The sequence below is a fragment of the Hemicordylus capensis genome, chromosome 2, assembly GCF_027244095.1.
Source record: "Hemicordylus capensis ecotype Gifberg chromosome 2, rHemCap1.1.pri, whole genome shotgun sequence".
Classification (NCBI taxonomy): Eukaryota; Metazoa; Chordata; class Lepidosauria; order Squamata; family Cordylidae; genus Hemicordylus; species Hemicordylus capensis.
The window spans coordinates 49,132,670-49,147,652 of NC_069658.1; the positions used below are offsets into that span (position 1 = coordinate 49,132,670).

Genomic DNA, 14,983 nt, shown 5'->3' on the forward strand with positions numbered 1-14,983 from the left:
TACAGCATGCTAAAGAACTATGCATTGATGGTTCTGAGTTAATAAATAGTGTGCTCAGTATATAAACCAGCACACATTATAAATGACTTCCCCAATCCTCAGAATCCTCCAATACACATAGGTGTTGTGCAAAAGTACATGCAAAAACTCTTCAACATCTGCCAGGGTTTCCTTGTTATAAGGGATGAGATTCCTGTAACAGGAAAACCCTGGCAGATGTTGAAGAAAAGAGTTGTGGGGAAGAATGAAAAAGTAGCTATGATCGCTCTGTGAAACAGACAAGACAAATGAAAAGGAAATACTTCACATAACAGCCTATATCATTCATATGCTCTAGCATGCTGGGACTGTTCACCTGGAGAATAATAAATGCATGGAGGAAAGGCATGTCGGTAGCTGTAAACAATGGCTGATATGCCATGCAGCATATCATGGGCAGCTCTGCATCACCCACACTGCTGCAGGAGTCTAAAACAACACTGACGTTATGCAAGAGCACTCTTCACGCTTGTGCTTATTTCCAATGGCCGTAGTGTCACATAAGCATGAATGCGCAATTTTACATTTTAACACAAGCGTGCCCTTGCGCAACAGCACTGGTGTTGCTTTAGATACCTGCAGCAACACAGGTGGTGCAGAACTCCCTACGGTACACAGTGTGGCATGTCGGCCAATGGTAGTAGGCGCACTTGTGATCCAAGGAGCCAAACACAGCTTACCAGCCATGTACGGTAATGCACCAGAGGTTTCATAAACCTTTGCTGCCTGCGATTGCCACAAAAAAGAGAGGGCTGTGAAGCACCTGGCAGACCACAACATGTCAGTGGTAGTTGGCTCAGTGGGTCAAATGTTTTGCAGGTCTTGCGTGCTGTCCCCAATTCTTGAAATTGCATCTCTGACTGTCAGGTGCTTTGAGGTGAACTAAGTCCTGCCCCTGCTTGTGAATTTCCTCAGAGTATCTTTTGACCACTAGCTGTAGAGAGATTCCTGAGTGAGACGGACCACTGGTCTTGCCTAGCTCTGCAATTCTTGTGGCAGGATGCTACTAGGCTGGCTTGTAATCATTCCTGTTACCATCCCTCAAACCTTGTGCACATACTTAAATGCAAGATCAGCACAATGCACCCAGAGGTGCACCTAGGTAATTTTGGAGCCTGGACCTAAAGGCCTTTGGAGCCCCACCCCCGGTTGCAAGTTAAACATTTTTTAACATGTAGGTTCTTGAGGGCACAAACAACAAAGACAAATATTTATATACCGCTTTTCATCAAACATTTCCAAAGCAGTTTACATAGATAGATAGATAGATAGATAGATAGATAGATAGATAGATAGATGGCTTCCTGTCCCCAAAGGGCTCAGATTCTAAAAAAGAAACATAAGACAGACACCAGCAACAGTCACTGGAAGGATGCTGTGCTGGGGGTGGATAGGGCCAGTTACTCTCCCCCTGCTCAATAAAGAGAATCACCACATTAAAAAGGTGCCTCTTTGCCCAGTTAGCAGGGGTTATTGCCCAGTTCGCAAACCACACCACCCAGGACAGTAAAGAGGATTTGGGGCCCCCCTGGGGTGTGTGGACTTTGGCCCCAAAGTCCAGGGGTAAGAGCGCCTTACCAGGGGTAAGAGTGCACCAGCCCCTTGGAATCAAGCACCAGCCAGGCAACCTGAAGGCTTGGCCTGGAATCTGGTACCTAAACTGTGGCAATTGGACATTTTGCAGCAACCTAATAGAGTTTGCCAAGGGGAAGAATCCTTAAAGTGACTTTAGGATCATCTAAAGCACTTATAGTACAGGCCACTACCATCCATAAATGTGTCACTGAATGCCTTAACCACCTCCTAAACACACTGAGGGCATGAGTCAGCAAAAATAAAGCACTTTAGGGCCCAGTGATTTTCTTCATTTTTAAGGCTGCAATCTTAAACATGCTTCATTGCATGAACACAGTGGGACTTATTGAGTAAATTTGCATAGCCTTGCACTGCACTTGTTTGTTTTCAGAGAAACATACCTATGGTGCTATTATATTGGCCCAAAGGTTTTTCCAAGAAACCTCAGCCACAGCCTAGTTCAGTGGGGAAGATTACAGCCAGGAGCTCAAAGGGCCATGCTTACACACCAAAGGGCAGGCAACGCTTCTGAGCTTCTCTGCTCTTTCTAAAAGCAGCTTCTCACATTGTCTAACAAACTACAGTCAGAGGAGAATTCTGCAAGTGACCTCCAATGCACTGTAATGTGTCCAAGTCAGGAAAAGAAACCAGGGTGTGCACACCTAAGGGACCGTCTTTAGAAAACCTGACTGATAATATTAGGAACACAGGAAGCTGCTTTATACCAAGTCAGACCCTTGGTCCTTCTATCTCAGTATTGTCTCAGTATTGACTGGTTGTGTCTTCCCCATGGTCTCAGGCAAGAGTCTTTCCCAGCCCTACCTGGAGTTGCCAGGGATCGAACCTGTGACCTTCTGTATGCAAGTAGGTGTTCTACTGCTAAGCTTATGGCCCCTAAGGGGAATGTTTTACAGCAGACACGGGTCACATGAAGTCACCCATCTAAATGCAAACCAGGGCAGACCCTGCTTAGCAAAGGAGACAATTCATGCTCACTGCCACAAGACCAACTCTCCTCCCCAATATTGCTATCCTATTGTCGCGTTTGCCAGCCAGACTCCTTTAAGATGTATTAGGCATTTGGACTTTTAAATGTCGACACTGTACCAACAACTGAAGTCCACTTCATCTCCTCCTAAGTGGATGTAGTCATCAGGAAATACATAGCTAATTTCACTGAACAATTTAGCCATGAAGGCATAAGTTGTATCCTCTATGGGATTTACAGGTCCGTATGTACCAGTTGGATGTTCTCCATTGTAGCATGGTGTGAGGACATCTTTTTGACCTTAAACAAAAGCAAAATGACATACACATGAGACACCCTCAGAACATGCATGTAATTTTACAAAATACAAAAGGTGCACACCCCATGTTAAAAACAAACAAACAAACAATTCCAGTAACCTTAATACAAGTGGTTTTTCCCAATATGGTCAAGAATTCAAAAAATGGACAACATCCAGGCTGAAGTCATGTGCTCAGAAGAACATTTTGCACAACAGGAAAGGAGCAGTTTTCAGCAATCCTCCCTTGCCTCTGCAGCTGTCTGAATCTCCCAAACATATGTCGCTGAGGGCTGCAGGTTTTGGGAGGCACAGTCGGCTACAGACGCAAGGGGAGGGATCACGGAAAATTGCAAAAATCACTAAGAACCGCGGCATATAACACATGTTGTACGTGTGAAAGATCCTTCCATGCATGAGGCATTAGCCTGGATGTTGGCTAGTGCTTCTTAGTTTTTTCTTTTCAAAGATACACACAACAGAGTGACTAATTACAACAGAATTTTAGATCTGGGAAATTATGACTCACAAAAGGCTTGAGTTCACTTGACACAATCATTTTATCCCACAGATTAGTACCCTGCATTCTGCATTCAAGGCTATTGAAGCCTCGATTCCATTTCTCTGAGTTGCCTAAACCGTAATCACTGGCACTGGCAGAAAAGTAGTCTATACTAATTCATGCTAGGGAGTTTCCAGAGCCTTCATTCTGTGAAGTGTGCTAGGAGAACAAAGCTATTACCAACCAACAGGGGTTGGAATCTAGGCACACTTCCTAGGGACTAAGTCCCACTGAAATAACTTACTTCAAAGTAAATATGCATAGGAGAGGACAGAGTTTCTTATCAATATGAAGTAACAGAGTGAAAAAGCAGATTTAGGGCAACAGTGTTAATTAGCTTCAACCATATCACAGCTGCATTCAGCTCTATCAGGAGATATTTAAATCAAGAACTAAACAAAGCTGAAGCAGTTCATTTAACTGTGGTGTGAAGAGAACTGTGAACTATAGATAACTGTACTGTTTTAGATTTAAATGATATATACTCCACAATAAATGTACATTAGTAACTGGATTTTTCCCCTTCACTTTGGATGCAGTCCTCTTGCGGGATTATTCTTGCAGCCTTTTCAATAGCAATAAGCATTTATCATTTCTATACCACTTTTCAACAAAAAAGCACTCAAAGCGGTTTACAAAGAAAAAGAATAATAAGCTGATCGTTCCCAAAGGACTCACAAACACAAAGTAGACACCAGTAACAGGAGGAAAACTATGCTGAGGCTGACCAGGGACAGTTGCTTTCCCCTGCTAAATATAAGAAAGCTACAACAACAACTTCATTACAGCTCTAGTAATGGAAGTCAAGGAGCACAGTGAAAAAATAGGACTACAACTAAATGTAAAGAAGACTAAACTAATGAAAACGGGTACAGCAACCAGCCTCAGAATTGACCCTGAAGACACTGAAGTGATGGATAGCTTCTGCCTTTTAGGATCGACCATCAACAGCAAAGGATCCAGCAGTCAAGAAATATGTCACAGACTAGCACTTGGTAGGGTTGCAATGAAGACCTTGGATATTTAGATGCGGTGACGTGTCTACACCTACAAAGTTTAGAATTGTCGGACAATGATTTTTCCCGTGAAAAATCAGTCTATGGATGCGGAAGCTGGACTTTGAAGAAGCAAGACAGAAAAAGCATTGTAGTGGTTAGAGTGCTGGACTAGGACTGGGGAGACCTGAGTTCAAATCCCCATTCAGCCATGACACTAGCTGGGTGACTCTGGGCCAGTCACTTCTCTCTCAGCCTAACCTACTTCACAGGGTTGTTGTGAAAAAGAAACTCAAGTAATGTAGTACACTGCTCTGGGCTCCTTGGAGGAAGAGCGGGATATAAATGTAAAAACAAACAAACAAACAAACAAACAAACAGACAGACACTTCTGAACTTTGGTGCTGGAGAAGACTTTTGAGGATACCATGGACAGCCAGGAAAACAAACAAATGGATCATAGAACAAATCAATCCCGAATTTTCACTCGAGGCACAAATGACCAGGCTCAAACTAGCATACTTTGGACACATTATGCAAAAAACCAGCTACCTTGACAAGTCCATAATTCTGGGAAAGCTTGAAGGCAAGAGAAGAAGAGGACAACCAGCAGCAAGGTGGATGGACTCAATTACGAAGCAATGAATGCACCACCTTAAAGGCCAAACTGAAGACAGATCATCCTAGAGAGAATCTATCTATATGGTCGCTAAGAGTCGACACTGACTTGATGGCACTTAATCAATCAATCACAACTTTGAAAGGTGGCTCTTTGCCCAGTTACCAGGGGCATTTCAGAATAATACACATCTTACCTTTCCCCCAAGACTTTGTGTGCCCTGGAGTATCAAACTCCGGGATGACTCTAATTCCTCGTGACCGAGCATATTCTATCACCAGACGGACATCAACAGGGTTGTAAACATGATGGTATGAATAGGCCCCCTGTGAAAAATGCCCACATTTAACATTATGTCAGGAAAACATCAATAAGTGTGAACTGCTGATAGAGCCATATTATATTATAGCCATCAGGAATTGCTAGTTATTTGCCATTTCTAGACCAACTGGAAAAAAATACCCTGGGATTATTATTTATTCTAACAACCTTATGAAATCATTTTGGCTGACAAAGAATGATTTGCTCATGGCCACAAGTGAATTCCATGTCTCTCTGTAAATTTGAATTTCCAGGGTGCTTTCCAGATTGCAGGAGGAAGTGGTGTAAAATCCCACAGCTTTTGACCTAACATTTTGAAGCCACTATTGGATTTAACACCACTTCCTCCCCAATGAGAGAGAGAGAGAGAAGAGGAGGATGGGCAGGTGACTGAAGGCTTTCCCTTGGTGAATTTGTGCACTATCTTTCCTTGACTAAGGGGCTCACTGTCCACCATGCCTCCCCGCTGCAGCCGGGCATGGGTGAGGAGGTGCCCCCTCACCTTGACAGTCGCTTTCCATAGCTGTGTCGCTGAGTGGACCCCACTGAATCTCACCCCCAATTTGTGCACGATGCTGCATCACGATTTGAGCAAGAGCATCAGACTTTTGCAAATATATATATGTTTAATCGTGAAAAATAGTCTGCCTCTGTGCAAGCCACATTTTCATAGCTGCAATCCTATACACTCTTACTTGAGAGGAAGCATATTCAACTGAATCATGAGTAAACCCAGGAAGCCTGCAAACTGTTCTCAAAACTAAAAAAATCAGGGTGTTTTTTTGGTAACACACATACAACGCTTTAAACCTGAAACATTAAAAGAAGATCCAAATACAGGCTGTGCAATCAGCACTTTATTCTTCCCATATGCAAGATGGTGTCAAAACCCAGATCCTACACACGCACACCAAGCCTATACATTGCAAAGCAATGTTACTTTGCCGTCTGGAAAGCAACCAGAAGTACTGACTAGTTTCATTACTCTTGGTGGTCAACATTCATGGCCAATGATCTGCATTTGCCCTTGGGGGCTACAAGTTATCCAGGCCTGAAGTAGGACAAGCAGACACCTATCATGGGGATAAGACTTTGGTTTTGCAGATGCAACTTGATATAATGAGGCAATGGATATGGCCCACGTGTTCATGTCTGAATGCTAGAAAGAAATGATTGTACAACAGTCTGGAGCCCTTGACTCTAATTAAAAGTTAAAGCCCACCTCAGCCTACTTTACAAAGTTGATTGGAACAGCATGCAAATATTAAGAACAACATTGCCAATGTTTCTGAATTCTTTAACTTAAACTGATTAGCCACTCTGGTGAGCAAGATCCTTGGTGTGATCCAGCAGGGCTCATTTTAACTAAAAAGGGGCAGTCATGAGGGTAAACATCAAGGCTTCAGGACAGCTGGGAGATATCCTAAGGAAAAAATGTTTTCACTAGACTTGCTTGATAGGTTTGCCATTGTTAACAAATTAAAGCATTTCTATGGTAGACAGAGTTGCCCACCAACTGACTGGTAGGGAGCTTACAGACCATCCACTCTGTTGCAGTGATCCACCGGGAGCCATGCTGCAATAGTGTTGCTCTACTAGGGAGTGAGAAGAGGCACTTTGATTGTACCTAGTGTCACCAGCATCCCTACAAATACTATGATAATGCCATTCTTAAGGAGAGTGGGCAACAATCAAGGAACTTTCCTTTAAATACAACTTCTACTAGTACATATATGATTAGCGTTCATGGCCAATATACTGCACATCATAATGTGCATGTTGCAAGTGCACAGTTGCACAGAGACAAGGACTGCACAAAATGCATTTCAGCTATTATTTCCAATAGGATTACTGTTGTGTGGATGCATTTTGCACAATTCATGCAGCTGTGTAACTGCGTGCTCACAGCATTGCAATGTCCATGTTGCATTGCACACTATGTGAACCATGGCTCCTCAAAAGTTTTTAAACAACCACCATAATAACAATAACTAGTTGGGCCGGGCGCAGAGCATTTGCGCCTCTAGTTTGTCACCTGTCACCGCGCCCCCTCCCATTGTTGTTTTGTCTCCTGCCCGTTTTTCTGCCTCCTTCTTCCCACGCCCGCCCGTTTCTGCCTCCTTCTTCCCCCCAGCCTACTGCCTCCTCCTTCTTCCCCCACCCATGCGTTTCTGCCTCATTCTCCTCCCCCCGTCTGTTGCCGTCTCCTTCTTCCCTATCCCTGTCCATCCCCGCCACCTTCTTTTGCCCGTCGCCACCACTATTTTTTCACCACTCTTCCCTCCCCTCCATTGGCCAGCTGGCCAGCCAGCCGCTGACACTATCACCATTTTTTCTACTCCCACCCATCCCGTAGCTAGCCTATCCGGCAGCTACGAGTATGCCTTCGAGAATTAAATATATAGATAGAAGATAGTAATTAAATCAATTAATAAATATAATATAATATAATATAAAGGCAGGGAATCATCAGAAGATTTCACATTACAGTTTTACTAACCTGGGCACTCAGCTCAGGAAAAGTGACACTCTGGTAAGGAAAGGACTGGTCATCAACAATGTGCCAATGCAGGACATTGAACTTGTTAAAGGCCATGGCATCCTACAACATGGAAGGCAAGATGGTATTTTGGTTAGGCACTTTTCATTCATAAGTGAACTCTTGAAGAGGCATATTACCAAAGTAGTTTTTTGCAGCACCTTGAGCCAGACATTTTATATATATATAAAATATATATGTATATATTATATTATATATATATATAATATATATGTGTGTGTGTGTGTGTGTGTGTATATATATGTGTGTGTGTGTGTGTGTGTGTGTGTGTCTAAGCAGTATTGAATTGGAGGAGCAGAATACAAATATTTTAAATAAATAAATATAAACAAATCTCATAATGGCTTTTCCAACCCCTCCTGATCTTGGAAGGCCATAACAAAAGCAAGCTTTTATACTCAATCTCAAACACATTTACACAGAAGTCACACTAATTTCAGTGCAACTTACCTTTCAGGAAGGCCCTCAGGATGCTTTTATCCCCTCGACACACATTGTTCCATTTCTATAAGCAGCCAGTGAACATGATCACAGTGAGGACTGACAATAATACAAATGCCAAAGCAAGCATTTAAAGGCCTTTCTAGATGCTGTGGGTTTGCTGGGATAGAAGGGTAAAACCATAAATGAGTTCCCCAGATGTCTTCCCAGCAAACACTTCCCTTGTGCGTGCAAATCCATTCTCTAGAAAATAGCTATCCGTTAAGCCCAAAACCACCACTATAAAACTTGCTTCATTGTGGGAGGGAATCATGGCTGAGCTAATATCATGGGCACCTAGTGGACAGTATCTATAACATCACTGCAAGATGTATCACAAGACTCTCTTTCAACCCATGATATCCTGAGCACCAATGCCATTTAAACAAATCTTGATTTTTAATCAGGTTCCCCCCCCCCCGCCTTTTGGTAGCTGTGTGCCCTCTCCATTGCTGGAGCACATCTCCTACAGTCTGGAGTTGGGGTTGGTGAGATATATTATCCACCAAAGGCAAGATTATTAATTTCCACACTTTCATTTTTGGGGACAAGGATACAGGCCACTGAAACCAGAGCTACTTCATGGCGACTGCTGGTCAGTGGTCACCAGAGCAGGGAGGGCAGAATACAAATACAAAAAATATTTATGTAGTGTTTTTCTTAAAAAGTTCCCAAAGCAGTTTAGATAGATATAGATAGATATAGGCTCCCTGTCCCCAAAGAGCTCACAATCTAAAAAAAGAAACATAAGATAGACACCAGACAGCCACTAGAGGGGTGCTGTGTTGGGGTTGGGTAGAGCCAGTTGCTCTCCCTCTGCTAAATAAAGAGAATCACCACTTTTTAAAAGGTGCCTTTTTGCTCCGTTAGGAGGTATCTCTTCTCAGAAGAGAAGAGATATCAGTATAATCTTTGCCATGCAATAGATACTGGCTCTCTTTTCTGCTACCTTCAGTTTTTATTGTTTTATGGACCTTACTTTGTGATTATCCTATCATTGTTATGAAAGGATATACTACGAATTAATGCTTTTACTTCTAGAGAGGCCAGGCATGTCACTTGGTATTCATGGCTCCCAGTATTGCCAATGGACCTTCACCCACTGTTTTCAGTGGACAATCTTGGCATGCATTTTAGTACATCCCAGCTATTAATCCCTTGGGACTTCCTGGGAACATAAAGCACCCCATTCAGTGCCATTGCAAACACTTTTTCATAGCAGACTGACCTGCACAACTGTTCTCAGCTGGACGGGCTAGCAAGCCTGAGTCTCTGAATGTGTTCTTACAGCAAACACACAGCAAAATCTCCACACAGAAATACTACCAGCCAGGCAAGAGAAGGGAAAAGGAGTGGCTGAGAGGTGGGGATGAAAGAAGAAGAAAAAATAATACCCCACTGGCCAAGAGAAGGTGGAAGGGGTGGTGGGTGGTGGTAGAAGGAAATAAAACAAAGAAAACCCTACTGGGCAGCAGAAGGGGAAAGGGGTAGCTGGAGTTTGGGCACTGGGTAAGAGAAGGGGAAAGGGCTAGCTAGAGTGGGAGAGATGCAGAAAAACTGAACTCCATTGGGAAATGGAATGGAAAAAGAGTAGCTAGAGTGGGCGCAGCGGGGAAATGACTTGACTAGCAAGCCAGAGGTTGCAAGTTTGAACCCCCGCTGGTATGTTTCTCAGACTATGGGAAACACCAATATCGGGCAGCAGCAGTATAGGAAGATGCTGAAAGGCATCATCTCGTACTGCGTGGGAGGAGGCAATGGTAAACCCCTCCTGTATTCTACCAAAGACAACCACAGGGCTCTGTGGTCTCCAGGAGTCGATACCAACTCAACAGCACACTTTACCTTTACCTTTAGAGTGGGAGGGGGGTTGCAAAGAAAAGAAAAGAAAAGAAAACCCCACTGGGCAGGAATAGTCAGTCAGTAAAGGCAAGATGGGTGCAACCAAGCAAACAAATGTACTTGTGAAGAAGGAAAACTTACAGTCTAATCCCACCTGAGGAAAAATAATTATACATGGCCTGATCCTCGGGTGGAAAAATAATACATAGGCTGTGGTAATCAGTCTGCATATTTATTTTTACTTTTTTTTTTCATTGTGGAGGAGCATGTAAAAACCACCAACCCACAGGCTGTTGCATGTTAAAAAACAACAACCCACAGGCTGTTGCAATCTGTCTGCGCATTTTTCCTTTGGGGGTGGGTGATGTTTCGGTGAGCCACCAAACAATCAGAAGATGGGACAGCTTGATTGGCACCTTTTCTGTTCAATTATGGGAGAGAGGAGGCTCCAGCAGCAGGGAGGAGGGTTGAAGTGAGCTCCCTTCTTTTCAGAGAAAATGGCTCTCTCTTTCTTCTGATTAGGCTGCAAGTTTCCCTTCTTAACAAGTGCATTTGTTTCCTTGGGGGGTAGAGGGGGGCACAGCCCCAGCCAGGTCCAGTACTACCATTAGGCCAACTAGGCAGCTGCCTAGGGCGCAGACCTCAGAGAAGTGCAGAGTGTAGGGGTTGGGGTGGGGTGCAAGTACTTAGCCTTGCCTAGGGTGCAAAATAGTCTGGTACCGGCCCTGGCTCCACCTGCCCTCATTAACCAGACCCCAAAAGAGTTCACCTGGTTTCATCTAGAATGGCTGATAATTTACTGAACAGACCTACAAAGTGACAGCAGGAAGGCTTCCTAAAGTTTTGTCTCATGACTGGTTTACTGTACAATGATTAAGGAAGGATTCCTGTTTTTAAAAAAACACAACAAAACCAGACCTGTACCAGAACCTAACATACAAGGTTACTGCAACAACAGTTGCCCAATGCTCATTCAAAGACCGAAAAGCAGATAAGAGATCCCAGCAACAATTATTCGCAAACCACAACTACTGAGCAATAAGGACAGATTCACCATTTCTTACAAAATGCCTGTATTCGTACTTCTGCAAGACAGAACATTTAACATGTGAAAATGAACTTTTGCTGCTTTGAGGATGGGGGAATTTGGAAAGTACTCAGATTTGCATAACATTTCTTCTCATCCAGCCCAACATTTCAGCTGTTATGTCCTGTGCCTGAAGGAAATGTAACGAGGCTTTGACCTGTTGTTTCAGTGCACTACAGCTGCCCCAAGCTACAGAGGGGAAATAGCCCAATGTATTTGTAGAATTTCATCTGTTATAATAATCAGCAGTGGGGTGATGAGGATCTATCATGTGCTGGATGACTATCGGAGTCTTATGAATTGTAGGACATCCAACCATTTCAGGGCTTACAAATATCTGTTAAGTATTTCAAGTGATGTTAACATTAATATTTTCTCAGTAAGGTAGCAGATGGTTTAAATCACACTTGCTGTGGTGGAGCTGACGATGGAACAGTTTGCCTCGTGCAATTGCTCATCTTCACTGAATATTCATTGTAGTTATCGGTTTTCAAACAGAGGCTAGATGGTAATCTGTTAAGGATGCTCGAGCAGTTTCCTGCACTGAGCAGAGGGTTGGACGAAAAGGCCTCCGGGGTCCTTCCAGCTCTAACATTCTATGCTTCTACAACAGCAACAGTAGAAGATGGGATGCAGGGTGTAGGAGATCCAACTCTAGATGGCATGCCATCGATCTTTTGCACCTGTAACCCTAATGACCACTAGGGGCATTAGGAGTAGAGATAGTCCGTAGAGATAGTCTCCTTCTCTTTCCTGTTTATCTCTGCCTCTATGACCCCCTCAATGGATACAGTGTACTCAGGAACTTTCTGAGAGTGACTTCTTTCTTCTTCTTCCCAGATTGCTTTTAGCTTTCTCTCTCTGAGCACCATACTTCTATAAGGTCTCTCTCTGACCAACATGTAGCCAGAAGTTAGATATAAGTCTTTTCCTATCATCATGTATTTCAGAATAAAGTAGATTAGTTTAATCTTACATGAATTTCCATGCTCATGATTTACAAGCTGCTGCCCCTGAGACCCTGTTAACTTCTGCTGTAATGGCAGTGAGCGAGCTCCTGAAATATTCTGCTATATAATTAATTAATTACCCCCAACACTGGGTAATTAATTACCCCCAACACCGGGTAGTGGTGGAAATCTAACTCAATTGTCAAACTCACCAAATTGATTAGAATAGTTTTCAAGGGCAGAAAATGCCTTGATGTGTCAAGTAAGATCCCTCGATGAGCAAATCTTGGGTAGTCAATAATCTCAGATTCATTGATAAAAAACTGTTAAAACAAAAGAGAGAAAGGGAAAATGGTCTAACAGGTGGTCAAATTAGCTTTTGTGTAAGATACTAATAAAACGAATGCATACAATGGACCCAAACATAAACCAAGTCCATATCTAAACTCAAGTATTACATATATTTCCGTGATGACCCATCACCAATGGTCACAGCAAAGAAATATGTGCAACAATGTCTTCTTCCAATATTTATATTTGAGCTTGTGAACCAATCAGTCAATCATCTTTATTTTGGTCCAAGACTAGCATAAGATAGAACAGTAGAGCATGATTAAAAACAAATTATGGAACTTTAAAACTTTATTACTTTAAAATTACTACTCTAATAGTATAAAGCTATATTATAATACTATAAAGCTGCTATCCTCAGAAAAGAGGGTAGCTATGGGATTATTAAACAGCTGTATTAAAAAATATGAACATATAAAATGTGAAATATATAAAATGCAAAAGGTGGTGGCTAAAACGGGGTATATAAAATAAGGTACCCAAATAGGAACACTAAAAAAGGTAAAACAGTCAGCGATTTAAAATGCAGAGCTGATGCAAGGGAACGGCCTGGCAGTCACGAGCTGGTGGGTCTTATACGCTGCCATGCAGAACACATGAAGGCCAGGTCTCCATCCAAAAGTAGCAACCAGGTATAGACATGGTTTGGGCAGCCAGGGTATTTGCAAAGTAGTAGAAATATAAGCTTGGCAGAGCAGAGAGGGAACTTGTGAACCATCATATGCCACAGGGCCAGAATGGCAACAAGTTGGTTAAAAGGAGATTAAACAAATACATACAACCAGATTAGTCCTCAATGCCATTTCAGACATAAAGGCCATGTTTCACGCAGGCGCAGAACCAGCCAAATGGCAACCTGGGTCCGGCCCCGCCCGGCAGCTCCTCTAGCAATGTCCCGTGTATGTGACGTCACGTGCACGGGGCAAGTCTCGGGCTCCAGATGAGAGACCCTAGAGAACTCCCCCCCACTCATGCCCGGGCTCTGGAGAGCCCCAAGCGAGCTCTCCCCTGACCTTTTCAGCCTGACAGACTTTTATTTCCCTTTCTCTCCCTCCAGCAATGGAGAGAAAGAGAAATAGATGTCCCCCCCCCCTCTCTCTCTCTGGAGAGAGCTTGCTCAGGCTCTCTGGAACTCGAGACCATGCCCAATTTGCGCATGACATCATATGCAAAGGGGGCATGGCCTTGAGCAAGTAAGCTCTCCCCTGTCATTTCAGGCAGTGCTTGCTGCCTGACATCATCTATTTCGCTTTATCTAGAAAGGGAGGGGGAAAGGTTGTCAAGGGAGAACTTGCTCGGGGCTCTCCAGAGCCCAAGCCACACCTGGCTGTGGGCTTCAGCGGCCCATTCTATTGGCGGCCCAGGTTCTTTGAACCCATTTGCACAATGGTGGCTCCGCCCCTCGTGTCACGTTTGGAAGATACTTAAGCTTTGGTAAATGCAAGCAGAAGAAAACTCTCTAACAGGGGAATAGCTGGTGGAAATGTTAGTTTGTCTGTTCAGTCTTGGTACACAGATGGGCCATAAGGACAGAGGAAGCCTCCAAGGTACCCAGTGCTCAAGTTGCAGAGACCACAGCAACATTCAGTATCAATTAAGTGAGTAATTCTACTTCTGCTAAGTTCTTAAAATGAACATAGGAAACATAGGAAACTGCCATATACTGAGTCAGACCATTGGTCTATCTAGCTCAGTATTGTCTTCACAGACTGGCAGCGGCTTCTCCAAGGTTGCAGGCAGGAATCTCTCTCAGCCCTATCTTGGAGAAGCCAGGGAGGGAACTTGAAACCTTCTGCTCTTCCCAGTGCTTTGGGACACAGCCGTATGCTTTGGAGAGATCATTTTACAAAGTTTAACATCAGTTGGTTTAAGCAATTTGAAGAAAACCAACCAGGCGTTTTTAGGAATGTACAGAAGATTAAACAAGTGGATGTCTTTCTCAAGAAATCCACAGACTGCACTGCAGATATTCATGTTTGTGGGTATTAAGAAAATAATCAAGCAGACACCTTTAACCATTAAAAACACCCTGGCTTGTACATTATTGTAGCCTCTTGCTTCAGTAAATAAAGGTGCACAAGACTGATGTCCACTCCAACATGCTGCAGTGATCTTTAAGGGATACTTTCAACTATGCCTGTAGTGCAGGTTTAGGTTCTACCCAGAATTTATTTAATCTCCGAGTCTTTATGAGATTTCTCCCCACAATTCTGGAAGCCCGTCTTAACATTAAGTGAAGACATATTTCTTTAAAAATGAGATCTTACAAATATTCAGAAAGTCACACTGGAAACAAAGTTTTCTGGGATGAAGAGT

At 43.2% G+C, this 14,983-nt stretch overlaps 1 protein-coding gene across 3 annotated transcripts in view; it reads right to left on the minus strand.

The window, feature by feature from the left end:
• Positions 1–14,983, minus strand: part of HEXB (hexosaminidase subunit beta) — a 40,583-nt gene that overhangs the window by 15,660 nt on the left and 9,940 nt on the right. For 2 of the 3 annotated variants that reach the window (XM_053292637.1, XM_053292640.1), the window contains exons 5-8: positions 12,529–12,639; positions 7,898–7,999; positions 5,273–5,402; positions 2,722–2,902 (exon numbers count right to left, since the gene is read on the minus strand). In XM_053292637.1, coding sequence (XP_053148612.1) covers positions 2,722–2,902; positions 5,273–5,402; positions 7,898–7,999; positions 12,529–12,639 — 524 coding nt within the window. The remainder of the gene's footprint in view (positions 1–2,721; positions 2,903–5,272; positions 5,403–7,897; positions 8,000–12,528; positions 12,640–14,983) is intronic. The other variant, XM_053292639.1, reaches the window with a different exon arrangement.